The sequence below is a fragment of the Poecile atricapillus genome, chromosome 7, assembly GCF_030490865.1.
Source record: "Poecile atricapillus isolate bPoeAtr1 chromosome 7, bPoeAtr1.hap1, whole genome shotgun sequence".
NCBI lineage: Eukaryota > Metazoa > Chordata > Aves > Passeriformes > Paridae > Poecile > Poecile atricapillus.
In genome coordinates, this window is record NC_081255.1 from 30,885,620 (window position 1) to 30,913,036 (window position 27,417).

At 39.5% G+C, this 27,417-nt stretch overlaps 1 protein-coding gene across 3 annotated transcripts in view; it reads left to right on the forward strand.

The window, feature by feature from the left end:
* The window catches only part of FGGY (FGGY carbohydrate kinase domain containing), a 202,553-nt gene that overhangs the window by 105,559 nt on the left and 69,577 nt on the right, over positions 1 to 27,417 (forward strand). For all 3 annotated transcript variants that reach the window (XM_058842959.1, XM_058842960.1, XM_058842958.1), the window contains one exon: positions 18,343 to 18,458. In XM_058842959.1, coding sequence (XP_058698942.1) covers positions 18,343 to 18,458 — 116 coding nt within the window. The remainder of the gene's footprint in view (positions 1 to 18,342; positions 18,459 to 27,417) is intronic.

Below are 27,417 nucleotides of genomic sequence, written 5' to 3' on the forward strand. Positions count from 1 at the left end.
CTGTGTGTATCAGAAAATATCTTTTATTTTTCCATGTAGTAAATTAGTAAATTTATAATATTAGTAAATTTATAAATAGTCATTAGCATTTACTTGAGCTGATGAGTGGTGCACACACAGTTTTCCATCAAAGCAAAGAAATTCTGTTTAAACAACCATTTCATTGTTGGTCCTGTGCAGAAGCAAGGAGATATATGAACACTGTAATTATTAACTTCTGTGAGTTTGGGATGACAGTCTCCCCTTAATAATATTCATAAAGAGATGGATGTGAGTCTGAGATTCCTCTTGCTGATATCCTCACTAATGGTGGGACTGGATAACTGTTCTTCACTGGGGCTGGGGGGGAGTAACGAAGGAGGTTGTGGTGTTACAGCCTTAAATTCTGAGGAAAAATGAGACATAAACCACAGAGGAGTTTGTTGTCTTTCAGTTCTCTTAATCTCATTTTTTTTTTACAGTGATTTCAGCTCTCTTCAGAGCCAGGCTGGGTGTTCAGGGTGTTTCTTTTGCATTAGCTCCTGTGAACACCATCAGGGATCAGACCCTCATGGTACAAGGGATATAATAAACAATCTGTCATCTCCTTTGAACTCTTCCTTATGTGAAACCCCTTGGAAAGCCCTCTTGTCCCCTGTGAGATTGGGTCTCTGTTCAGCCAGAGCTGTGTAACAATTGCTTCCTTGCATAAATTTGAACCAGATAAGAAAATAGCCATGTTTATGAACTCCTGGGTCATTTACAGCCCCAGCAGTGTTTTGGTGTGCACATATATAATGCATGTATTCACAGTAAATTCTTAAAAACCACCCCCCATAAAACAATAACATTCCAGGAGCGTTCTCATCCAGAGAAGGGAAGAAAATCTATGTAGCATGAAGTCTGTGCATTGTATGTGTACATACAGTGCTTAGAAGTATTAAAACTCACAGAAATTTATTATCCCATAAGGGCCTCTTTTGTCTTTTATTTTTTTTTTAAAAAAACAACCCAAACCTTTAGTCCTCTGTAATACCTTGCATATGAAAGAACCTTCATAAATTCAGCCCTTAAATGTGCTCTTAAGCAAGAAAGTGGCATTGTTATTTAATAGCTGGGAAAAGAGCCGTATAATTTGAAGGGTAACATTCTTTAAGTGTTTAGCTGGGCATCCAGCTTTCTGTCTAATTTGCAGTGAGAATTAGGTGTCGTATTCCATAGGCATTTTCACAGATCACACTATAAATTATTTATTCTGGACCAATTCTTCCTCCAGACTTCCCAAACAAATGCTTTTCACCACTGGAGTGTTCCTCCTCTGCCTCTCACTGTAATACATGGCTGTAACAACAGTCTTGGCCTGGAGGGCAGTTTACCTACAGGTTTGCTTTGTTTTTTTTGGCTGGCTCTCTAAATCTGCTTAATGTTAGTAACTTTCACTGGAAATTCTCGGCGTGCTTTAGGATGACACTGATGGTGTCAGGGTTGATTTACATTGTCTCTTTCAAGTAGCATTAGCTTGCCTAGGACTTTTTCTCTTATTTGTTTTAGAATTCATGTTCTCCAGAGAAGAGCCTTTTAACTGTGAAATGTAAATAACCTGACAAGAAAGACTTCAAAAGAAAATGAGTCTTTGTCCATGGCAGTGATACCAAGTTTGCCAGCTCTGTAACCTTTAAAACAGAGTACTTTTATGCTTGACCTGTCATCTGCCTATAAAAATAATCTTAGATCAATGATACAGTGCTTTCAAGAATGTGTCTGAAGAAAGCAGACACTTCTATGTATGTGTTCTGTCATTTCTTCATTGTGATGGACCATCTGCTGCTTTAACTCTCAGTAGGATCTGGTTATTGATTCGGTGTAAGTGCCTGGCTCTGCCTTTTGCTTGCACTGAGGTGATGAACACTTTCATTGCAGCTTGCAAATTGATGCTGCCAGATAGCCTGCCCAATATTATATAAATATATAATGTGTTATATGAAATCACCAAGGGTTTGTTTTTGCCTTCCCCCATTCTTTATTCCAGTGCCATTCCATTAAACTGTTCTTTAGATGAAAGGTTGTAATTCAGTCTTCAATGGATGAAATGTATATGTACTTATGGAATCAAAGACATTCCAAGAAAGGTTGTTTATTTTCTTACTACCTTCTTTAATTAAATGTCGATGGTAGGATTCTGACTGTCTGACTTCAGAGAAACAGATGAAGCAATAATGCTTGCAGTGTGATCCAGCAGGGATGACTGGAGTTGTGCTTCTTGGTTGTTGGACACTGCATGCATAGGAAACCCAGTTCTCCTGTGGATAGGAGAGTTGGAATTTCAGATTTCACCATGGCTGTTGGTTTAATTCTAAAGTGAAGGGGAAGTTCTGGAAGTTCTGCGCTTTATATTTTACTATTACGTAACTTCAGGTAATATTTGAGTTATATATCTATTTGGTTCAGCTTGCTGACACTCAGCTTTAAACTAGAGCTGAAAATCTCAGTGAAAGCTTGTGTTTGTTCACTTTATTTTATTTCAAGACTTTATGTCAGCCTGAGTTCTGAGCTTGCTGCTGTTCTGAAGTGTGGATGAATCCTGGGACTCACTGGAGAGGGGGTTGGAGAGCACAGGCGTTTCTCAGAGAGCTGTCCCTGTGTTCCCTGCCAGGCTGGGGCTGTCCTGGAGTCACTCCCAGGATCCATGTGCCAGTGTTGGAGTAGAAGAGAATTTATGGAAGATGACCCATCTGTTGCCTCTAGTACCCATGCACAAGGATTTTTTGTCAAAGTGGGAAAGAAAGTAGGAAAGCCCTTCATGCTGTAGGTGATTGGGAAAAATATGAGGATGTGCAGAGATATATGCCTGGTATATCCAAAACTCTCCCCACCCCCAAAGCCCACTTGCATTTGTCCATACATAGGACATAGAATTAAGATTACAGAAATAACTTCAACTTTCTCTCACTGTAGTTTGAAACAGTTTTGAAGCTATTTAGATACACTCCTCTCCTTCCAATCTCATTTTCCAAGGTGAGCTCATTCTTCTGAGGAATGAAGCTGTATCTGCACAATGAGATGTTTTCATATTTAATTAAAACTAGTAAGAGGGGGAGAACACACCACAAAATACAAAGAAAACTATTTTCCTGTGGTTTCCTCTTCTGAGCTTCCCTCCATGAAACTATTTGGGAGTTTCTGATGCTGGTTTGTCATTGTATATAAAATACCTCCAACAGACTCCTTGGAGAAAAAGAAATACTGTGATGTTACTTTACTTTCAGGAAAGAAATTGAGTGTTCTTTGTGTCTTCACGAGAAAGTAGGTGTGGTGTTGTCCTCAATTCCTTGTGCACAGCATCTGTACAGGAGGTTAAGCCCCAAAGTGCTTTAATCTCCCTACAAAGAAGAGAAAACAGGGAATGTGTAAGAGCACGATACACTGCTGGCACCTGTTCTCCATATCCATCCCATCCCGTGCCATTCTTGCCCTCAATTCCACCCTGGAGCTCTGTGGGCACATGTGTGGTCTGGATTTAGTCTCCTTCACAGATGGCATCTTTCATGTGCCATCTTGGGCCATGCTGCCCATGAGATAGATATAAATATAATTATATATATATATATATATATATATATAATTTAAATGTGTATCACAAAGACAAGGTAAAGTTCTTCAGTGCTCACCATTCCTCATGCTGTTGCCTCAGTAGCACCAGGTGTAAATCTAACAGGGGGCTCTCCAGAGGGGTTCCAGTTTGTTTAAGACTTTCTGGGTTTGTATATTTTGTCCTGTAGCAGCTCTTCATTTTGTGTGTAAGGACAGTTCATAAACAGATGTTGAATCTCAACATGGTGCCTGCTATTTCCTGCTATTTCTGGCCTGCCTGGAACACAGACAGTCCTTATTCACACCAGCTAGCTCCACTGGTAATCTACCCAAGAACATTTCCTGATACCTCTTTCTTTTTCAGGCTGTCTCTTTAAATGTGGATCAAAGGAAACTCATGCCTGCTAAAATGTTAAGAGATTTCTGATTGCCCAACCTATCAAGAGACTTTTTAATTAATTAAAGTGGGTGCTCATTTGCTTTGGCACAAACAGAGAAAGGAGGAGATAGAATATAAAGAATGATGTCCAAACTAGCAGAAATTAACCTTGTGACTGTGATACCTGCTGTGCTGATGGAAATCACTTCAGGCTGATTAAGGCTTCACCCACTATCTCATTTGCTTGTTGGTTTATCTGAAAGGGTCTCTATTTGTGTGTATGAGTATAAAGTAGGGACTACAGTTTTACCTCATTAAATGTGAAACTCTGCTTGGAGGAGTATTGCTCAAGAAAACCACATCAGGCCAGGGTTTTGAAAATGCAGACTTGTTTAGAGAATGCATTTTAATATATTGAAGCCTCAAGCCATCTACCTCTTCTCCTGAGAGCTTTACCTGAAAACTTTCAGGGCTGAATAATTTAAGGTTTGGGTTTTTTTTTTTAATTCTTTCTGCAAGAAATACTAGTCTGATGTTTTATTTTCTTAAAGTCTGAACTCCACATAACTTTTTTTCAGAACTGTTTATCCTCACTCCAGACATGAACCTTGGAAAGGTGGCAGAAAAAACAAACAGCTGCTGTGTTTTTGGGCAGTCTGCATTCCTTTAAACTCTCTGAGATCAGACTTGTGCTGAGATTTTCATATTATTTGTCCTAGGGCTTAACCACTTTCACTCCTGCTTAAAAGTCAGTGAATTTGCCATACTGGTGCTTGTGAGAGCTGTCATGCAGAGCCTTAATGATTCAAGAACCATGAATATATGATGTGTTCTTAGGGCTTTTTATTATTGTTTCATTCAAACTTCACCTACCTCCCTAATCATCTTTCCATTTTTGGACTCTAGTTCTTTTTTTAACTTAAGCACATTGCTTAAGATATTCTAGGGAACTTTGTTTTGATTTTGGTTTTAGGGGTAAGTTTGATACATATAAAAATGTTATTAATGGACCAAGGTGGAGGTAGTAAAAAAGACTGCCACATTCTTAAGGCCCAGAGTCAGAAATTATCTGCACAAGTTTGGGTTTCCTTCACTAGTTGGAGACAGGAAGAAGAGCCACCAATCTTGTTGGCAGCATTTTATGCCCTCTTTATGAGGTCTCCACAATATGTTCTGTGAATTATTGTTATTGGTGTAAGAGAGCGAAGCAGGCTTGTGTGGTAAAAGTGTGTTCAGTGGTTTGGGCCCTCATGTGGATTTTGCTGCAAGAGAGATGTGGAGATGCTACCTCTACTAGTGCCTTTTAAGTAGCCTAAATCCCAAGTGTGTCTTGCAGTGCCTTTCCAGTTCCTGGAACTTCCCTGAGTGCAGAGATTGGTTGTAGCAGGTCGCTGTTCTTGTGAGATGGGTTAAATCCAAACGTGTGTTTACTAGCAACTGGAATGGACAAACAAAGCAGTCAGGCCAGTTCTGAAGGGCTTTTCAGTTAACTGTGCTCATTCTTTTCTTTGGGCCCTTTTCCAGCAAAGCACTTAGGCACGTGCTTAAAGTTAAAGCCTGTGCTTAAGTGCTCTGCTGGTCTGGGTCCTTTATTTGCTGTCCAAGCATGTTGGTATGAACAGGCTGCTGGCTGTAGGAGTGTTTGGGGAACTGTTCTTACACTGCTCATTTTCCTTCTCTGAACCTTTTGGCCACCTATGGCCCAGAAGATTAATTTGTCCTTTCAGTATGACATAGAGAATTATTTGAAAATGGTACTTGAAAACTATTTGAAAACCTGTAGCAGGTTATTGATTAATTGGCATTGATTGTGAAATAACAGTGTATTTGGAAAAATCAAGGTCAGTCCAGCCAGGTGAGTTTTCATCTGATGTCTTGCTGGCAGCATTTGTCATATGACAAAAGCATCTTCAGACTGTTCAAGTACTATGGATTTAGTATCCAGAAAACTCTTATTAAGTAACTTCTGTCTTTTAGGCACTTGTTATTTTTTCATCTGTGTGCAGATTTGCTTATTTATTTCTTTCTGGTTTTCACTGCTGCAGTCCAGAGTTGCCAATCTCTGATTCCTGCAGGCCAGCAAGTCTTGTGCTGTCCCTCCTCATCATTCCCATACCATCCATGGCAAGTCAGGGCAGGAGAACTCAGTTAAATTCAGACCTTGGAATTTCTCTGCAGGTCTTGCAGCAGTGAAAGTTGGCCTTTCACCTCTAGAGCCATTTTAGGACACCAGGGAGTTGATTTAAGTTGTCGTTTTTTTGTGAGGGTGCAAACCACTTTGCAGCAATGAAAATGGTGGAATGTGCAGCCTGATATTGCTGTGGAGGTAACAAGGAAAATCCATATGGGATAAGTCAAGCACAATCCTGCAGTTGCTTGTGCAGACACGTGACTTACAGAAATGCCCCAGCTGACGTCAGGGACACTTTCTGTTCAGGTCAAGTTACTCACACCCACGTCTCTTTAGGACCAAGCTCATAAATAAATAGTTTACAAAATTGCCTTTAGAAATTCTTAATTTCTCTCAAATAAAAATGTACAGGCTCTCTATGAACAGTGATCTTTTTAATTCCATCATTTAATTTGGTAGAATGCACAAATGTAGAAATTATTTTTGGATATTTTTCATTAGAAACATGTTAACCATTAAAGAGGGAATAAAGCGTTCCATTTTTCAGGCATCTAACACAGGGATTTTGAATTGACTTTTAGTCCATTATTCTCTGAGCTTGAAGCCTTTGTGAGTGTATTTTCTGCAAGTATTGCAATGGTAATTCAAGTTCCAAGAAAGGGAAAGACAAATATTTTAGTGTTGTTAGGGTTGCATGAAAGGGTTCATTAGCTTTTAGAGCAGTGGTAAACTCCACCCTGTTGGTTCAGCCTCACCTTTCCCAGTGCTGAGACAAGCTCGGGCAGTACCTGGGAGGCTGAGCTCTGGCTCTGTGAGAGCTGGGGATGTGCATTCCCAGGTGAAGTTGTTTTGAGGATTTAAATGAATGTGAAAACCAATCATGTCCACCTTCCCTGTGTAACAGGCTAAAGATTCTGAAATTAGAGCAGCAACTTCTTTCTTTCAGCCACTTTCCCAAGAGCCCATGGGTCGATCTGGTTGGTTGTTACAATAAGTCAGAGTAGAGTTTATTTAGTGGCATCAGAGGTGCTTTCAGAGGAAAGGAAGGGAGATAGGAATCCTAGAATTGACAACATGCTAACATCCTTCTGGGGCCAGTGCCTTGAAATCATGCTCACTTAATGAGCACTTACATTCCCTTACGTTATTTCTCTCTGTTATTGTGACTGGAAGCAGTCTAGGTATCCATGTAATGTAGTGTCCTTTTTGTTTTTCTTTTATTTTCTCTTGGTCCCAGCAATACCCTCTTTCAAGTGCAGAATGATTGCTTGTTTTCTTTGAATGCCTTTATTGCTGCCTTCTAAGGAATAATGACACCTGATTTATCTACTCTGTAGCCTTCCTGATTTTCTTCATTGATTCCTGCTGATGTAAATAGGCTGAAATGTTTTTTCCTTCTTACTTTATGGAAATTTATGTGTTCTTTTACTCACTTCTGTTACCTGTTTCAGAGCTCCTTAGTGGGATTTTCTTTGTTTGGTTTATGAAATCCCACAGCTGTCCAAATAATACTGTTGGTGTCTTTGCTTTTTGAGATTTGCTCAGAAATGTGCCCTCTTTTTAACATGAATACAATTACAAAGGACTGTAAATGCATACCATTATTATTAATTAAAGATACTCTAGAAATAGCTACACTGCTGCTGTTATTTAAAATATTAAAATACAAGCATACAGTACATGTATGATGTATGTAAAATGAGCCATCTTGCTTTTCCTTTGATTTAAACCACTTACCTTAAAATATAACAAAATCTATTCGCAAAAATTGATACTAATGACTAAATTCTGACCAAATATATCTAGTGTTTAGGAATGACTTTATGATTTTAAGAGTTTACACTGACTGAACTGGTTTTTGTGGTGGGAGGTAACAACACAGCTCATTCCCTGAGTAGGAATATCTAATCTTTGATTCAGGTGCCCCTGGCAGCTGTATCCTGTCATCCAGATTTGAGTAAGACTTGAAGGTGGTTTCCCTGAATAAAGGAGGGCTCAATATTCAAGTTTACCATGTGAAATGGGATCAGCCTCCATCAGAATGCAGTTATTAAGACTTTCTTTTATTGCAGTACTCTTGGCAATTTCCCTGCTTCTGTTCTGGTTTCACTTAGGCTTTGTCTGGCCACAAGTGCATGACAGCCGAGGCTCCAGTTCAGCACAGTCTGACTAAGCTGGTAAAAACTCCCATTAGCCCCACTGACAGCTCTTCAGGACTTTACACTCACACATGTGTTCAAGTACTGTGCTGAATTAGACTATCAACAGTTTGATGTTAGGAATATATACATTATTTACTCATGAATTAGTAAAATGTGTCTTTGCAGTGAACACATGAAGAGATTTCCGGACTAAAAGTTCTCTCTCTCAAAACACCACTGGTAGGGCTGTAAGGGTGGGGTTTTTTCACACCTCTCGAACTCTGCTCAATTGTATGAAGACAGCAGAAACCACATAATGAAGTGTAGCCCTGATCCTGTAGAGATTTGTGTTCCTGGTTGGTGTCTGGAGTGTCAGGGTGCACATGGTGCTGACCAGACAGCGCCCTCAGCATCTGCCACACTTCCCAAACAGCTGGAAGAGTCAAGAATCCCTAAATCCTTCTGCTCCCTAAATATGGGTGGTGGGTGTGCATGCCCTGTGTTTGCTTTTCACACAGAGGAATGACACAGGGACATGGAGCAGTAACTGTGGTCTTCCTGGAGCCTGCTCATGTTATTCCCTTTGGGATAAGGACGTCTGGAATAATGCAGTGGCCATGGCTGGGGCAGTGCCTGGTGCTGGCAGATGTGCTGGGTGATGCACATGTGGATGCGTTGCTGTTGTTGTACTGAGAGAAACCAGCGTTGCTGACAGGAGAAATCTCACTCTGTCCAAAGCCACATAGTGGGGAGGGAGCTGAGACCCAGCTTCCTTTTTCTCAGTGACTTGTAGCCTTTGCTTAATCTCTTCACCAGCTTCCTTGAGTGTTTGGTGAAGCCTTGAGTTGTGGTAAATTTGCTGAAGCTCAGCTTCCAGAGGAAGCTGTTCACTGGCTCTGTGTACCAATACTTCAAAAGTTTTAATTGTGTCATATTTTTAGCTGCCAGAAGGTAACGAGAAAATGTGTTTTTTAAATACAAGCTCTTAATTGAAATAAATATTTGACTTCCTATTGCAGAGTGGTTTGCTTGAAAAACTGAGCTTTAAAGAATATATTTTGTGATTAAATTCAACTGAAACATTGCTGATGTTACAGAGGGCAGGAGGAATGTCCCAAGGCTGCTGGACTGCAGTAGCAGGAGATGTGGGCTTCACTTCCACTTTTGATTTTCATTTCCCTTGCCATTTTTGGATGATGTTTTCTTTATAACCTCCCCTCTGCCTATTGAGCTTATAAAATTTAAAATAGCGGTTACTTAAAACAATGATTCAATTTTATATATGTGCACACTTTTTTTGTTTCTCTCATATTTAAAGATTTAAACTACAGTTGTCAATAGAAAGATTTTTTTAAACATGCTCAGCATCAGTGTCTGAATTGTGTCTTTCTGCCTGGGTCTCAGTCCTCAGTCTCTGGACTGAGCCTCAGGAGTTCAGGATTCCATTCAGGGGTCTGAAGGAAGTTTACTCTTTGACCCTTGGCCAAATCCCTCAATTTTCTTTGCCTCTGTTTGCCATCTTTTAAGGGAATGGACTAAGATTTCCAGCCCCACATGCTATGTCTGATTTGTCTAGACAATACATTTTTTTGTCTAGGACTGTGTCTCATTATGAGTTCTCCAACAATGTCGAAGACAATGGGCTTGAATCTTGGTTGAGCGTCTGTAACATAACACAGAATGAAATTAATAAAAAAACTCAGCAATCTGCTGACTGCTGGCTTGCCCTTGCCTCATGACATGGTGAGGCATATGTGGGTGGATAAAATGGTCTTATTTTGTACTTTCTGATCCAACTCTGTGTGTTTAGCTAAGTGCATCCACTGAAATTATTAGATGCACACAAGGGATTAATCTGACTTGATAAGTTGCACTTCAGATGAGTGGTTCCCTACAGGTTTGGTGACATAACTTCTAGGAAAACTGAATTCAAGACTCTTAAGTCTTCCCATCTTTTGATAGCGTGTTTCTGAAGAGAAACACACTTGGAAAAATAATTGGTCTCTGTTACAAATCGTAAAAGAAACATCATCTCATTGTGGTCAGTGTGATTCACCTTCTGTTGGATGACTTTTTTGACATTTGCTGTGTTTGATGCATTTATTTGTATTTTTAAAGGACAGGTTTAAATAGATTACAGCAAACACAAACAGGCACATTCTCCCAATCCAAAGTAAATATCTGCATGTGTACACATTACAAACATGTGTGTGTGTATGTATTAATGAAAAAATAAAACAAGTCCATTTCCTTATAGTACTCAAGTATCAAATGCACATTTCCACATTTCTAACAAGATGTGCAAATTTTAAATTTTAGGTACCTCATCCAACACAGAATTTTCTTTAAGTGAGTTAACCCTTAAAGTCTGAATGTCACAAAAGGGGCTTTCCCAACAACCTCTTAGTAAATTTGTGATTTATTTATGTAATATAACATCAGTCTCATACCTCCTTTGGAACACAGGAAACATCTACACTCTACATTTTTCAAGAGACTTCTTTGCTTATTGTGGTGTTAATTGGAGGTCAGTCTTCGCTCTGGTTGGGTGGTCAGAAGGTTGATGCTGGAGTTTAAAGCACTTCATTGCTTTGAAACCTTGTGCTGCTATGTAGGCTTTGAAAATGATCCTATTGTTCTTCTTTTTTTTTCCTTTCAAAGTGGCACCCAGAGTTTAAATATAACATGGAATCTCGTCAGGGAGTGGCTGTGTTCAGAGGAGATTAATTATAGATGTGGGTGTAGAAAATTGCAATTGTGAATTGTATTTTTCATACAATAAAATCTGTCCCTTTAAGTAAGCAACAGACTTGCTTAGAAAATCCTGCAATTTAAAAAGCCAGCCAAAAACCTCTAAGTGTTATAGCATGAACACCAAATATTAGAGTGAGGTTTGAGTTAATTAATACTTTTTCCCCTTTACAAAAATAGTTCTAACTTTTTGAGTTACTGATTGAAAGACTTTGTTTCCTGCTCAGCGCTTGTTGCTGAGGACTGAGTGACTTCCACACACACACAGGGTGGTGTGAGCTCAGGAGAATCACCCTGTGTCCCAGCAAAAGACCTAAAAACCCTGTGTGGATGAGTTTGGAAGTCCTGGTGTAATGCCTACGCCTGTTGGTGGGAGTGTTGATGGATCCCAGTCCCCCAAGGGCTCTGATGTAGCTGCCATTCCCTAAGGGCCTCTCTCTCACCTTATAGAGAGCGTTGCTCTTTCATGGGCTCTGCTTTGGCAGGGAGATTTATGGCAGGGAAAGGGAGACCTGGTTTATATTTTTAAATAAAAGCTGTGCCACCAGTCCAGTGAGAGTTCTGACTTTCCAGATGTGAGGCCAACAGAGCTGCTGAATACAAGTTCACAGATTTTTAACCCCAAATTTTGTCTTGTTTGTTGGGAAGGAGTCTGGTAGGACCCTGTGAGTTCCCTGAGTCAGCAGTGTTCAGGAAAAAATGGGGAGAATAGTATATCATTAAACCAATGTCTCAACCACAGCTTTGAAGGAAAAGCTGTGAAATCTTCACACCATATGTAGTACTTCAGCATAATTTTTTTGCAGCAACAAAAAAAAAACCCAAAAAACTTGTAAGGGTTTGGAAAGGTATTATATATCCCAATATCAGTATCTGCATTACCTTCAAGTATGCAGCTTGGAGGTCCTGAGCTGTTCACTGTTTTTTTGCTTGGTGGCTTTGTGGATTGGTGTCTTCTACCAAACTTGCACATTTACTGGAAAGAGAAATCTTTTCTACTAAATCCTTTTTGGAAACTGAAGAGCTATTTTCTGATGCTCAATTTTCCTCATGGTGAGGATAAAGAAAACATCCAAGTAATTTTTTGAACATTAACTTTTAAGGTTTGAGATCTGGAATTTAAACCTATTTCACCTACAAAATATGACAAAATTTCCACTAGCCTTACTATGAACAAATATTGGCCTTTCATCATGATTTTGGTTCATTCTTATTTGTATTAATATTTTTTTCCTCACAGTTTTAGTGAAGATTTCAAAGTGGGGAGAAAGCTTTGCTTTTTCTGTGGTATTTAACTTCCTTCAAAAAATCTAAATGGCTGCCAGACTACTTTTAATTATTTATGATAAATAGAAGTGTTACCCAGAGCATAGGAAGACTGAAGCTGGTAGAATTGCTAACGCTGATTACAGTAATTTCCTTGCTACCTTTATTGAATAGATTTAAATCCTCAGACATGCAAAGACTGAAAGTTGAGGCCCGTGAGTACAACTGGGAATGTGTCTGCTACTTGTCCCAAACAGGCTTCCCCACCTGTCTTCTTTGTTTGGCCTGTTTAATGTTTTGTTGGAAGAAGAAAACCCTTTTCAGGCAAGAGTCAAATTGCAGGGCTCACTAAGACAATGGGTTTGGGCAGGCAGGAATTTCATAGGCTTTGGGTCAAAGGCAGTAATCATAAAAAGCAGTGTGTTGTAAATGTTAGGAACTTGGGGTTTGCATGGCTGGGTGGCTGGAGCAGCCCCTGACAGGTTTTGCTGTGTGTGCCTGTGATGAAGGAGCTGTTGAAGAGGTTAAAGGAGGGGAGGACAGCCAGACTCTATCACCCTGAGCTTTGCAGCCAGCCTGCCCCAGAGATGGACTGAGGGACAGCAGGGGCAGCTCCTCTACACCACCCTGAACTCAACACCCTGCCCTGATTCCTTTTAGCAAACACTCAACAGGGGCAGCATCTCACACACTTCATACATGTCAAGACTCAGTGATCAGATGTCACTTTAATTCTCTTTCTTGAGAAGTATTTACCTTAGGACAATTTTTCCCTATTTCCCCCAAGCAGCCAAGTACACCAAGCAGGCAGAGACATTTTTCCTAAATGCCAGTTGTGGATTTGGATCCAACAGTCTGGTTCTGTTTCAAAGGCTGTGCATTAATGGATATGGCATTACCATAATAGAGCAGAGAATAATTACAGGTTTCTTATTGCTCTGTGATAACCTCCACTGTATTTTAGGTTCTTGCAGCACCAGTGCCCAGTTCTGTTCTTGGATGCTGGGAGTATGTGTGCTGGGTATTAAATTTTTCTGCCTGGAACATTTTTGCACAAACCACAGTAAGATCTGTGACTGTGTTAGAGCTGTAAATTGGTTGCTTTTGTGAAAAGCCTTGAGACTGTGGGGGTGCATAATTTGGGAGGACATTGGCAGCCTGGCCCAGATGTCAATATGTGGAGATGTTCATTTGAGCAGACTCTACGCCCTGGTTTACAATTTGAATTCAAAATCTGTTTTAAATTTAAACTTTGTAGAACAAAAGAAAAATCATTTGATGTTGTGACAGTCACATTCTATTGTTTCAGGTCTCCTTCTTGCATTCACAACGTCATAAAGCTTTCTTAGCTTTTGATTCTTTGTAGCTTTAAATAAATTTGCCCAACAAACCACAGAGAGTTACTTTATCCTACTGCACGCTATTCCTTTTGGGATCTAACTGTACCTTATCCTTGCTTCTGTAGAATTTAGCTTTGGCACAGCCCTCAGCAGGTGCAGCTGGCTTTAGTTTAGTGATCCAGTGATTGAACTGCTGCATTGTTAATGATGCCTACAAAATTAATTAAGTTCATGAGTTTAGGTTTGTTTCTGAGCAGTTGGGATGAATGGAGCAGATCCTTTTGCTTTGGAATGGAGAACAAAGCTGCCATTCACCTCAGGATGCCCCAGCCAGGGGTTCTCTGCCTTTCAAGATGGTGACTGACTCATTTTCCAGGCTAACTAATCTTGTACCAGCCCTCTGGAATGGAAGGTCATGTAGAAATGCCTTATGGGGTCACTTTTCAGGTAAAAAAACTGTTTCTTTTAGTAACTTTTATTTGATAGGACTTACCTATCAACCTATACTCAAAACAGGGATGACTTCCATGAGACAGCTGCAGTTAAGGAGTAGCCCCCAGAATTATTTCCATAGAGGTGTTGTCCCAGGCAGGGCAGGATCTCTGCAGATTTGGGAATCGTGTCACTGCTGGCTTTATCCCTTTTGGAGTGTGGGAGATGGACCAATGTGTGAAATTCTGGTGACTCCTGAGTAATTGAGGAGAAGTTTTTTGTGACTTCTATCTTTTAGATACACTTTTATGACAGTAACTTAGAGCATGCAGTAATTCCCATTTTCAGCAAATCTATCTGATTTCCTTCTCTCCAAGTACAACAGAGTGAGATAAAATATTCAGAATGGGCAGATAATCTGAGAAGAGCCACACAGAAACAAATTTTGATCACCTGAGTGATGCCAAGTCCAGTTGCCCCAGATCCTTTTGCAGGTTAGTTGCTTCCAGACATCATTTTGAGAATTACAAGTGTGTGTTCACAGACTGTGTTTTTGAGACTGCTGAGATTCTGGTCATGCAGGACTTCAGCACATCCAACCAGTCCTCAGCGAGAAACTTGTAGGAAACTCTAAACAGAATAATTTTCCTGTTGAAAATCTGGTTTAAATAAAATAAAAATTTTCCATGCACGACGGTTGGGACTTTTTTTCAGTAGGAATATTCTAAACAAAACTTTTTGTTCTGACCAGAGAAAGGAAATCTTTCATTTCATTGTGCTGGGAATATGCTTAAAGAAAAGAGTCTCCAAACTGATGGTATTTCAGACTGACTACATATGGCTCATGCTTCTGAGGAGTTCCATTCATGGCTCCTCAAATCCTGTGTTGGATTAGGCAGCTGGGAGAGGACTGTTCCCTCTGGGATTGCCTCTTCTCTGCACCTTTGAACCTGCTGATTCTGGGAGTAAAGTAAGAGGAGCATTTGCTTCAGCCCATCTGGTTCATCTAGCTTCAGTCAGAACAAGCCTGGTGTTTATGACCAAAGAATTGAGGCAATGCTGCCAAATAGGAAAAATGGAATATACCACAGCTGATATCAGTAGTGTTTCTGTTTAATGTCTGCCCTTCATCTCATCAAACTTAGGAGTTCTGTGAAATACAAAATTTTCTCATAGTTGAGGCTTTCTTTGTAGGTGTAATGATTTGATTCCTCAGGTGGTTTTTTTCCCATAGCGTCTTCCTGGATAGATTTTTCCCAAGTTAGGGGTTGTACTATCTCCTTTTCAGGGTGACTCCCTGGGGGAGAATTTCTGAGTGATTTCCTATAAAGTTAATATACATACAAATATGAATAAATATTATATATATAATGTACATCTTTACCATTGGCTTCAGCAGTGACAAGCCATGAATGAACTGTTCTGTCTGCATGTGCATGGATCTCTCTAGGACATACAGACTGAGCACCTCCTCAGGTGAGGGGCAGGGGTTTGAGTTCAACCCATCCAGGTGCTTTTGAAGCATGTGGTGATGTTAATCCTTCATGGTCATCACAAAGAAATCCTTTCCTTTGAGCTGTTAGCTAAGAGAGCAGGATGCCTTTCTGTGGTATGACACTTTCTCTTTGATATCAGGGATTTGTATGAAGCCATATTGTTCCATTAAACACATACTTTTTGAGTGGCAGCAAGAGTGGAAGAAGGAGATTTAATCCCAGAGAAGTATAAACACTCAGACTGTGTTTAAAACAAGCATTTTGAGTTTCTTGCTGCGGCCATGAAAATAAAAACCTGCCAACATAATGTGTTAGTGTTTTAGCTCAGATCTGAGATTGGTTTTCATACCAGAACCTTCCACTCAGACATCTGCCAGTAATTCATTTGGGAAGAGTTGTCTTCCCCAGTTCATTTTCCATACTGTGTTAAAAATTCAACCAAAACTCCTCTGTTTATCCTTGTTCTGTGAGCACTTTGCATTTTTAAATTGACAGGATGTGCTCAGTACAGCCATATCCTGCCAGAGAGCTCGGATCTGCTGGAATTCTGTGGATTGGCAAGGGCTGATCTCTTCCCATCGCCAGTGATTCCATGGGCCTGTGTGTGGTGTTCCACAGAGGGAGCTGTGTGGGACAGCAGGCCCCTGTTTAAAACATGTTCTTTGGAGCCTTTTTCAGGGTGTGGCATTAGTTCAGAGCTTCAATCTAATTAGAAAAAGACATATTTGGTTTTGATGATAATTTGTTATGATTTGGTATTTCCCATATTTGGGAAAAATTGATGCATTGTTTTTCACTCTTTATGTCTAAATTTTTCCTAAAGTGATGAAGTGCTTTTTATTTCAAATACCATGTCTTTATTTTTCCTTTTAACGAGAGGTTTGAGCCCATTTGGGGAAAATGTTTATTTTTTCCCAGTATTTTCTTCAGCCTAGAATTTATTTATTCACCCAGTTTTTGTCAAAGGTCCTAATTAGATTTCTGTGTCTGGCTTTTAAATCCTTGGAAATTGGAATTCCTTATATCAACATTGTCATTGCTGTAGTTACAGGTCACGTGCTTTTTCTGTTTTCAAACCAGACACTGAGCTGTGATTGTGTGGTCTATTCTTAAATTATTAAGAAGAAATAAAAAAGGGGGTGGGGGTGTCAGAAGTGTTTTAAGAGTAGTCCTGAAAAAAAATCTGCATTTATTGACTGCATTTATTTATAGGGATATAAATAATTAATGTCTTCCCCCCCCCCCGCCACCCCCCCAAATATATAATGTTAATTATTCTCTTGCAGCAAAGAGCAACCAACACACCTTTACAACCAGTGGGATGTGAATGACCATCACTTGTCCTCTGGTTGTAAAAACATGGTTACTCCAGTAAAACAGGATGGAAGGATACATGAGGCATTTAAAAGACACATTTCTGTCCCAGATGAGAAAGTGTGAATTTAGAGAGTCCATGTAACCATCCCATCTTCTGCTCAGTGTCACATAAGATGATGTTGCTTCTTGCTGTGTAGAAAGGCTCTTCCTGTTCTTATTTGGCTTTACTCTGTCTGCAGTATCAGTGGCTATGAGATCTAACTTTGATTTGCGGGTAGGAAATAAAAATTGCTTCTCTTTTTCTGCTCCAGGCCAGGTTGGATGGGGCTTGGAGCAACCTGGGGTAGTGAAAGGTGTCCCTGCCCATGACAGGGGGTTGGAACAAGATGAGCTTTAAGGTCCTTCCAGCCCAACCTATTCTGTGATTCATATTTCAGTCCCTGGGTAGTTTTCCTGGATGAAAGGGAAGATTTACTTTTACTCCAAACAATAATTTTGAAGAGAGAAATTTTATTTGGTTTTTACTTATGCAAAACTGCAAGAAAAAGTCAAATGGTTCAGTTAAACTGAGTTTGCTTTGAAGATACATGTTCAAATTGTACCATCCTAATAAAGAGAATATGTCTGTGTAAGCTCACCTTGGCTAAACATGAGTCACAAATAAGCTGTCTTGTAAAACATCAAAGAAAATCCACCTCTGAGCAGGGTTTCTCTTTGAGAACAGTTATGATGATGTGTTTCCCCAAGATGCATCTGAGCTGTCTTGCACTTGCTGGTACTGTGGTATTCCCAGGACTACACAGAACTGCAGTTTTCAGTGGTATTTAGCATTTTTAAGACCTTTTAGTTGACTGACTTTTCAAGTTTAATATTGATCTTTTGAGAAAACAGCCTGTGTAATACTAAATCATCAGGAATATTGTTCATTCTTTGGGGAGGAATAAGGTCAGGGATATTGATAAAAGCCATTCTGTGTGTTAGGACAGACTTTCCTCTGTGTATATTCTGCTCCTGCCTGTGCCCCGTGGTGCTGTCCTGGCACAGCAGAGTTTAACATCAGCTTCTCAGGAATGAGACTTGTGCATCTGATCCCATCATCCTGGAAACTGTAATTCAGTTGTAAGAGAGGAAACACCAAGTTTTCCTAAGGACAGGCTGTGTGCAAAGCAGCCATTTAGGCTGGAAGAGCAGCACCCTGAGCTGCCTGCTCCAGAGCTGTTGTGTTCCTGCCCCGCTCTCTCCAGGCACATGCACAGCCTGTTATTTGACTGATTTATGCAGTGCAGTGGCCAGACCAGGAGTTGTTTCAGCAGAGAAGAATCTTAAACACAAGGTCCTTTTAAGGTCCTCAAGATGTGCACTCCAAGCATTAACCAGTTGGGGTTTTTTTGTTTTTTTTAATGTGAGCATTCTGCTGGAGTTTTTGACCAGTGGAGAAGAGATCCTTTTGCAGGAGCTTGTTTTTAAATCCAAATGTGTTCATTTGCCTGACTCTGTGCCTATATTGTCTCTTTTCTAGGTCTCTCTGTACAGTGGTGTGCAAGTGGACATACTCATCAGATAGAGGTTGGGATGACAGTTTCTGGAAAATGATTGGCTTGGAAGATTTGGTGAAGGATAAGTATGAAAAAATAGGTATGTCTGGGTTGGGTTTTAATATACACATATATTCATATTAATAAATAAACATATTCATATTATTAAAAAGCTTTATGTAGATATATATAAAAGATATATATAAAGAGATGGGGCTTTAAATAACCTGGTTTAGCGGAAGGGGTTGAAATGAAATGAGCTTTAAGGTCCCTTCCAACCCAACCCATTCTCTGAAGATATATACATATAAAAAGATATCTTGCTATATTATTGTGAATGTCAGCAGCTTCAAATGGCTTGCTGAGATGCCCATAGGGAACTTCCTAAGTGCATTTTTTACTTTGCATTGTTATGAGAAACTGTGTTTAAATTTTTTATCTCCTACCCTTCAGAAAGGCCTGGAAGGCCTTTCTGTACTGCTCAGTCTCAACAATATGGGAGTAAAAAGGAGCCTGAGCAACTGATGACACGAAGGACACACTTGATATAGGTATATTGGATGGCAGGCTACAAAAAAAGCTACAATATAGTAATTTATAGCTGTTTTTATAGCATGGTTTGTGACCTGTACCTATCTCCCTTATAGTCATTTTCAAAAAAGGTGCTGCTTCTGCTTGTTGTTATCTTTAAACATTTTTTTTTCACTCTCAAACCCCAAGTTTAATTAGAATAGTAGCCTTGCTAATAGCAGTTCCTACAGCAGATATTCATTAAAAGTCCATAACGTTAATATACCAGAAAATTTCCAGGATAACTTTATTAGACTTTCCCTGTTAAGTTAATGGACTTTTAATGGATGTCCTAAGCAGACATGTCATTAACAAGAATATTACCAGACATGAATTAAAATATGCTCATTCATCAAAGTTAATTATCTGAAATTTCCTTTGATTTTTTTTTTTTTTTTTTTAATGTCGAGCACTTTGAACAAGTTTGTACAGCAGTTTAAATGCAACAACATGAAATGGAAATGGTGGAGGAAGGATTGTAGTGAAAAGAAATGTAATGAAATCTATAAACTTTTCTGATCATCATGTGCTATCAGTCATTTTTGGGTTATCAGAAAATAGTACTTGAAAGCTTCCTTGAATAGATTTCAGCTTTTCTCCTGCAAAGAAAACTGCTTATGCAGAGGTACAAAACCTACCAGGAGAATGAGGCTTTCAGCTTCCTGAGGTTTTAGGTTGAATACAGTTCTTACAACATCTGTCACATGTGGCTTTTAGCAAATCTCCAACAAGTTAAAATAAGACTTGCAATAAATACATGTTTTTACCAGAAAATTGAACATCTTGCCAGCTGGTGGTCTCATGGAAGGGTATTTTAAAAATAAATTATTTATGAAGTGTAAGCTAAGGCTTGAATACAATATTTATGCAATGCACTTCAAGGACAGTGCAAAGCAATTTGCCATTTTAAGTAACAACATGCACGTTTTAAATGATAAAGTAGCCATTAATAAAAGGGGCCTTTTGCTGTGATGGGAGCCTCATAACACTGGCCTATATATGGCTCAACATTTATTATGAGAGAAATCATCAATTCCCAGTATCAGGCTTCCATGTTTGTTAAAATACAATATTTACAAAATAAATGACTAAGTTATCTTCTGTTGATACGTTTCTTGCAAGGCAAAAAGGTTTCTTGTGAGTTGCTGGTGAAAGTGTCTAGTTCCATGGAAAACTGGGATTTTTTAAAGAAATGAACCATAGAATCCCTGAGGGTTTGGCTGGAGTTGGAGAAGCACAGCCCTCCAAAACTGCTCCAAACCTTAGGCCAGAACTTGTAGCTTGTGCTCACCTTGAGAAATCCTTTGGTTTTCAGATTCTGGGGCCCATTCCCTCAGGTGAATTCACAGCATAAGCCAATTTCTATTTGCATAATAATGCTGAAACCTGGCCCTAGGGAGAATATGAGCTTTTTTCCCTGACCATTCATCTAACCTTACCTTTTTTAAAAAGGAAGGTGTTGCTTTTGTTATATTTAGCAGTGTGATAACATCACAAAAAGCAGGAGAGTGTCCTTCATTCCTGTGTCTCTGCAGAGGGAGTGAGGAGCTCACTGCACCAGTGTGGAACCCAGGTAGCCACCACTCCATTCCTTTGAGTTTCTCTCCTACCCTTTACTTCTTGGAGTCTCTTGGAAGGGTGTAGCTCCAGGAGGAGTCAAAACAAAGCACTTCACCCTGCCCAGGAGCTGCTCCATGGTGGTGTGTCCCAGGGAAGTGCTTTGCTTTCTGCCACCCTGAAATTGTCCCTGAATGTAGGGAATGGGAATGGGAACAGTGTTCCAATGACAGCTGGGGGCTTTGCTTGTTTTAATGTGTTCAATGGTGTTGGGCTTGAGCACTCTGAATCAGCTCAACTTTCCTCAAATTAATCAGAACAATGTAGATCCACCTAGCAGGAAGGTGATACTCAGCCACTGAGCAAACTGCAGCTGGAATGGTCCTGTGGAGTGGGAGATTCCTTCCCACACATCCCGTGGTGTCAGCATCGGCAGCGAGGCACCATCCCTGCCAGGAGCCCCAAACCAGGCCAGGATCACACCTGGCACCAACTCAGCTCAAGCTGTATTTATTTAGAGCAGTGCTGCCCACAGGGGAACAGCCTCAGCTGCTGAAGTGCATCCCCTTGTCCCAAGGGAAGGCCCTCCCTGGACAGTGTGTGCTTCCAGGAGGAGCATCAGAGCCTGCCATGGCTGACAGGGAAGGATGGGGAGCAGGGCACTGAACTGCCCTGCAGATAAAGGAGCTCGAACTTGTCAGATAACCCAGGTAGGAGGAGGTTGAAGGGAGGTTGTACATGCTCAAAACCTCCTCCTGAAATGAAAACAAAACCAAAAACCTGACAGGGCAGAAGTAATTCTGGTGGAATTTCCTCTTCTGTTCTCAAGCTACTCTAAGCCTGTGTCTGTCTGCTCAAGGTTTGTTTAGCTCAAAGCCAAGGATGTATTTTAGTGCCTGCATGTTCCCCTTGTACAGAGAGATAATGGCCCTTTTCTCATGCATCTCTCCTACAAGATAACAAGGCTCTAAATCATCATTTCTTTTAACCAAAGCAAAATGTCACAAGATAAAATTAACAAAATTTTCTGATTGTAACAAAAGTAAATACAAAGTTTAAAATATATTACCAGTAAATACCAGTTTAAAATATGCAGAAAAGCTGTGTTTGTTTTGTTGTTGTTGTTTTTTTTTAATCTCTACTGAAATTATTATTGTTTTCAATCAGAAGGAACCAAAGATGAATAGCTACAAATAGATTTTTTTTTTTTTTTTTCATTTGGAAGTAGCTTTAAATTTCATGCCACTGGAAATACTTCTGGAAATTACCTGAAAACAACTTTTTTTAATGTACGTATTTCTTTATTCTGGTAAATATGCTTTTAAGCATCACTTTTAAAACTTCTTGCCCTTTAAAAATACATTTACTGTAGTCAGAGTGCTGTGGTTCCAGGGAGTACACTCCTCTTGGTTTCAGTTTAACTTAACATACAACCTTGTTGATAAGGGAGACCCTCACATCTGACCTTTAGGATCTTCCACAAACCTTTCCCATATCAGGACGTGGGTTCACATCTGAAAACTCCCAGGCCTTTGACATTTTCTGTTTCTCAGAGCAGACTAACCTTTCAGGGAATCCACATAACAAATTGTTTGTGGTCCCTTCTGTACATCATGAATTTACTGATCAGGCTTGTGAAGGTAAAGAGCCTTATCTGGAGATACTAAAAAATTTATTGATCCCATTAATTTGCTCATCAAGAGAGTGGAAGATGACTCGTGTTCAAACCACTGTGAAAGTGTTGTGTACTAGAGGCATTAGCATTTATCTGCTGTGGTAAAAACACATGATGAGTATCTCTTTGTGGTATTATAAAACCTAGAAAGACATTAAGTATTCAGTTAAAATTTCATGTACTGTAGAGCTGCTAAGGTACTGGAGCATAAATTCCATTTGGAGAAAAATGCTTGATAAATTTTCATCACAGCCTTCTACTTCAGGGCCTACTTAAGGGACCAAATAATGATTTTTTTATTGAATGGTAATATTTCATACCAGGTCTTTTTTGGGTTGAAGATGGTGGGTTTGTGTGAGAGAGCATTGTGGGTACTGCAGAATAGGTTCTACTATCTTTTAGGTTTTGTTGCTTTTGTAAAGGACAGTTTGTCACCTTTTTTCATCTGTGCTGCAGCAGCAAACTGATATTCATGAAGTAGCTGTAGTTTTGCTTCATTTGCTTTAGTGTACAACTGGAAGAACTATTTCATATTTGATTTTTGGCGTGATGGTGGCATAATGAAGAGCAGCCTGTGCTCCTTACACATCTCTTTACTTAAATCCCAGTCTAGGTCTTTTTTCCACTCATCCTTCTTAACCACCTTCTAGATGAATACCTTCCATTCTCCACAAATTGCCTCCATCTTCCTCCAGTAGGATTTCTGCTTTTTAATTATTTTTTAATTATTTTTAAATTTTGGCACTATGTTTTCAATTGAGAAGGGTTTGACTTGACTCTAAAGTGCATTTCTGGTTAGTGGCCTTTGCTCACCACCCTCTCTGTTCCAACACTCTGCTTATGCTTTAATGTACAGCCCCAATACTTTGTAATCCCCTTTTTACCTCTCTCCTTAATTCCAGGACTTTGGGGATGGCAGGCTTGATGTTTTTATGGATCTGGGCACTGGCATGTGCCATTTTTGAATGTCCTGAAAAGATGGATTTGTATAATTGGAAGACTGGATGTCCTTTTCTAATGCTCTTTTATTTACTTATTAATAAATTGTTAGTACAGAAAACCTGGTTTTATATCAATGGTTACTTTTACTGCATGTGCCACTGAATCCTTCTATATACAAAGCTAATAATGGCATTGGATATCTCCCTTTTTACCCTTGAAATAGAGTCTTAGGTTCTCTGTTTTGTCAGTAGTTAGCTCTAATACTTGGATGTTCTCTTAATTTATTTTATACATATATAATAAATTTAATTAATTTATTTTTAGGCTGAAAATGATTCAGTGCAGGGTGGGACAATATGGTCAATATTAACTCAGTGCTCCAGCAGCTGTGGAGGGAATGGTCAGTCCATTCATTCTGCCAGTTTTCTCGATCTCTTCCAAGGCCTTTGATGCCAGATGCTCTGGAGCATATGAGGGATTTCCTTGAAGGCTGAGAGAAAGGGATGATGATGATTTTTATTTTTATTCTTTCAGGTCAGCTTGTAGCTGCCAGTTCTTCATAAAGCTGGATTGCAGCAATAAGCTTTAAACACTGTACTTTGCAAATGGTAGGGAATAATAAGTAAAGTGATTCTCAGGTATGGGATGCCTTTATATGTCTTCCCCTGGTCTTTTGCTATCCCAAATAAATTACAACACACTGCAATTTCAAACAAAATTAAAATGATGAATCAGAGGATATTTACACTTACATGCTGTCAAAATCCATGGAATTTACAAGTGAATAGTGTTCCAAATATGCTAACATTTTTCTGGCTTCCTGTCATTTCAGTCTGTCCAAGAGCTGTAGAAACTGCAAAGGAGCTGAAACTGGCACAGTGCAAAGAGGTTTTTGGGTGTCTCCTTCCTGAGAGCTTGAGGCATTATTTCGTAATACATGATTCAGCAGGAAGAAGTTGGGCTTTTCCTCAGAAAAGCTCCACTCTCCTGTGATTTCTGTTTTATTTTACACTTTTTCCATCTTGAGATCACTGAATCACACGAATCATTGGGATTAGAAGGGCCATCTTGAAATGACAGGAGCAGGGCCATCTGGTTGTTCAGGGCTCTGACCTGTTGAGTTTTGAGTATTTCCAAAGGTGGAGATTCCAAAATATGCCTGGGCAACCTGTTCCAGTGTCCTGACCACTTTTCCCCAGTAAAAACATTTTTTAAATTGGTTTAAATGTAATTCCCTGTATTTCAGTTTGTGCTTGTCACACTTGTTGTGTCACTGGGGGCCACTGAGAAGGGTCTTTGTCCCTGATCTTTACTTGTCCCTCCCATCAGATATTGATAAACTCATGGATGAAATCTGCCCCCTCCATCTCCAAGCCTTCTCCTTGCTGTCTAGTCTGAGATACTCTTCCTCTTTCCAATAACTGTTCTCAAACAGGCTGAGCTGAACTGGAGTAGCTCAAGTTTCTGCAGGATGTTTCCTGGGTGACATTTTCCATTCCTCTTCCACCAGGAAAGGAACCATCATTCACCCTGCTTATCATCAGCTTGAGTCCTGCTGGCAGGCAGTTCCTTTCCACTTCTCTCTGCTCTGAGAAGTGAGGAGTACTGTGTGTGCCCCTCCATCCCTCACAGCTTAGAAAACTTGTAAGTTTAGATCTTTTAAAAAATAGTAGTAAAAAATATTCCCCTGTCCACTCATAGAGTTCTGGTCTCTGACTCTGCCTGGGGAATCTTATTTGCTTCTACTCTAGCAAATAAGAATACTGGGGACTTGGGAACTTTCTTTTATGAAAATGAGGAGCTTTTTCACTGAATTTCTGGTTTTAAATTTCACAGAAACTTTGAGTAGTCTTGGGCCTATTGTAATTGTTCAATATTTAAATTTCTGAGATATTATCCTCCTCCTTTATTTTTCATACTGTTCTTAAAAAAAGGGGGAAAAAAAAAAAAAGGAGACATTTCTCAGAATAGTTCTGGGTCATTCCTTCTTTTTACCTGAGTCTTCCTCTCCCTGGTCTCAATTTGTTATTCATCTTCTCTTTTTTTGGCTTCAGCCTCCCACTGAACTTTTAATACAGTGCTGTCTGCTTTATGAGTCAGGATTCACAAAATCAGAAGGACTATTTCTAACAATTTGCTGACTTCCTCCAACTCAGAGGCTGTTAAACTCCTTAAAATTAATGTTTAAGTGGTTTAAAGTCTATCTAAGAACCAATCTTAATTTTATAATTTCCTGTGATGGAGAGCCCACTTCAGACTGAAAGGTTGTTGATTGTTAGTTGCTGTCATGTCTCAAAATTAATGAATTAATTAAAGAACACACTTGATTTTTCACCTTATTTAACTTCCTACTCCTGCCTGGCAGACCGTAGGGACACGCTTGACCTGCACAAACTGAAATTTCCTATGATCAAGGAAAACACTGAGGTTTCCCCCCCAAAACTCTTGGGTGAACTGTCATAATTCTCAATCCTTGTAATTAATTTCCTGGCTCATTTGTGAACTTTTTTAGTTTACAGTGCATCAGTATCTTCTCAGTATGGACATTAAAACTGGATGCTGTGTGAATGTGGTGGGGAATAAGCTTGTCTGAAAGATTTTAAAGTGTCCTTTCAGTAACTGATGAGATTATTTTTGGTCTGGCATTTATTTCAGTTCAGAAAAAGGGGTAATTATTTATTCTAAGAGGAGTTGTTATCATGTGAGTTGTTAAAAAAATCCAGTAAAAAAAAAAATCTCCAAAGTAATAATCCATGATTAACACAAGCTAAATTGCCTCTACAATCTTAGCAATGTAATGTACCAGAGCAGAGCAATAGTCCTGCCATCTGCACTGATTTTTGTGCATAGAGATACTCTGAGGAACACTGTGCTGTAAAGACAGACAGAAATGTCAATTACCAGCCTAGTGAAATTATTGCTTACAAGTGAAAACTTGAGCTCAGGTAGCTGAACTTGGCTGTAAATGCATTCCCTTGAATTACTTAGTAAGACATCAAGGTATTGCCTTCTATACCTTTAGTAAAACATCAAATATCTGTGTTTTATACCCAGATGCAGTTCAGCAGTGAGCAGTGAACCACACAAGGCAGGACACATTCATTCTGCACTGTTTCACTGCAGTCTAGCAAAGAAAACTCAGTCCCAGCCATCATAACGTACCTGTTGTTCCAATGATGCAGAATTTCTTTTTCCTTTTGACCTTTCACCAGGAAAGTTTATAATTTATACATGGAGTAGCTCTCATTCCTTGGGCCAAAAGGGCCAAGCAGTCTTTGTTGAAGCAGGCACCTCTGGTTTGCTGACCAATTTGCTGCTCAGCTTAATGAACCAGGATCTGCCTGATTTGATTTTGCCAGTGTTTAGCAGCCTAATACGTCTGCCTGAAGTATTTACACATTAGGTAGTCGAGATGTAGTTCAGCCAAAGGCTCTCTGGGAGAGTGGGATGGAAAGGCCCCAAATTAGATTTGCCTCAAGCTACTGTGGCAGCTCGTGTAGACAGAGATGAATTTTGAAGCGAAGAAAGCCAAAGTGATTTTGTTTAACCATTTTCCTCACTTTTAAATAAGCTGGCGTATAATATCACAATTTGTTTTGGTTTTCCTCAATGAAAATTCTGAAGTCTTTAACTGCCAACCAGGAAGATTTATGGAGGTTATTTGGAGGTTAAAAAAGCCCCAAATCTCACTATTCCTAACATCTTTTAACCACCATGCATTCAGTCCTAAGAAAAAGTTAGCACTATAATTTTACAATCAGCATCATTATTCTGCTTCCTTCTGATTGTAGTGCTATTTTGGCTACTCAGCTGGGGTAAAAAATTGTAGGAAAATCAGCCATACACATCTCAGTTAAATGTGAGTATTGTCTGTAATTGAGAGGGATATTTGATAATGTATTGTGAGTGAGATAGGTTTGGGGCGATGTATATTATTTATTGAGATTCCTTGCATATCCCAGACTTTTGGCATTGTGAGAATTATTATGAAACACAAAAAAATAGAGATTATCTATATGTTTTGTAATGAACACAAAGGGGGACAAGCCCTTACATTTCTTACTACATTAGGAAGGACTGTGCTTTTTTTTTTACTAAGGTCCTGTTTCCTTTGATGCCTGTTCAACAGTGTTTTGTTTAACGAGATAACTTCTTCAGTGCATGTTCTCTAGCACTTATCTAATAGGATATCTGTTTTCTCTGTTGTCTTTTAAATCAGAAAGCAGTTTAATTGTTCAGTTTGGGTGAGGCTGCGAAATGGGGATGGGATGTACCCTTGGGTTGTGGTTCTTTCTGAGGCCTCTGGGATTTCAGC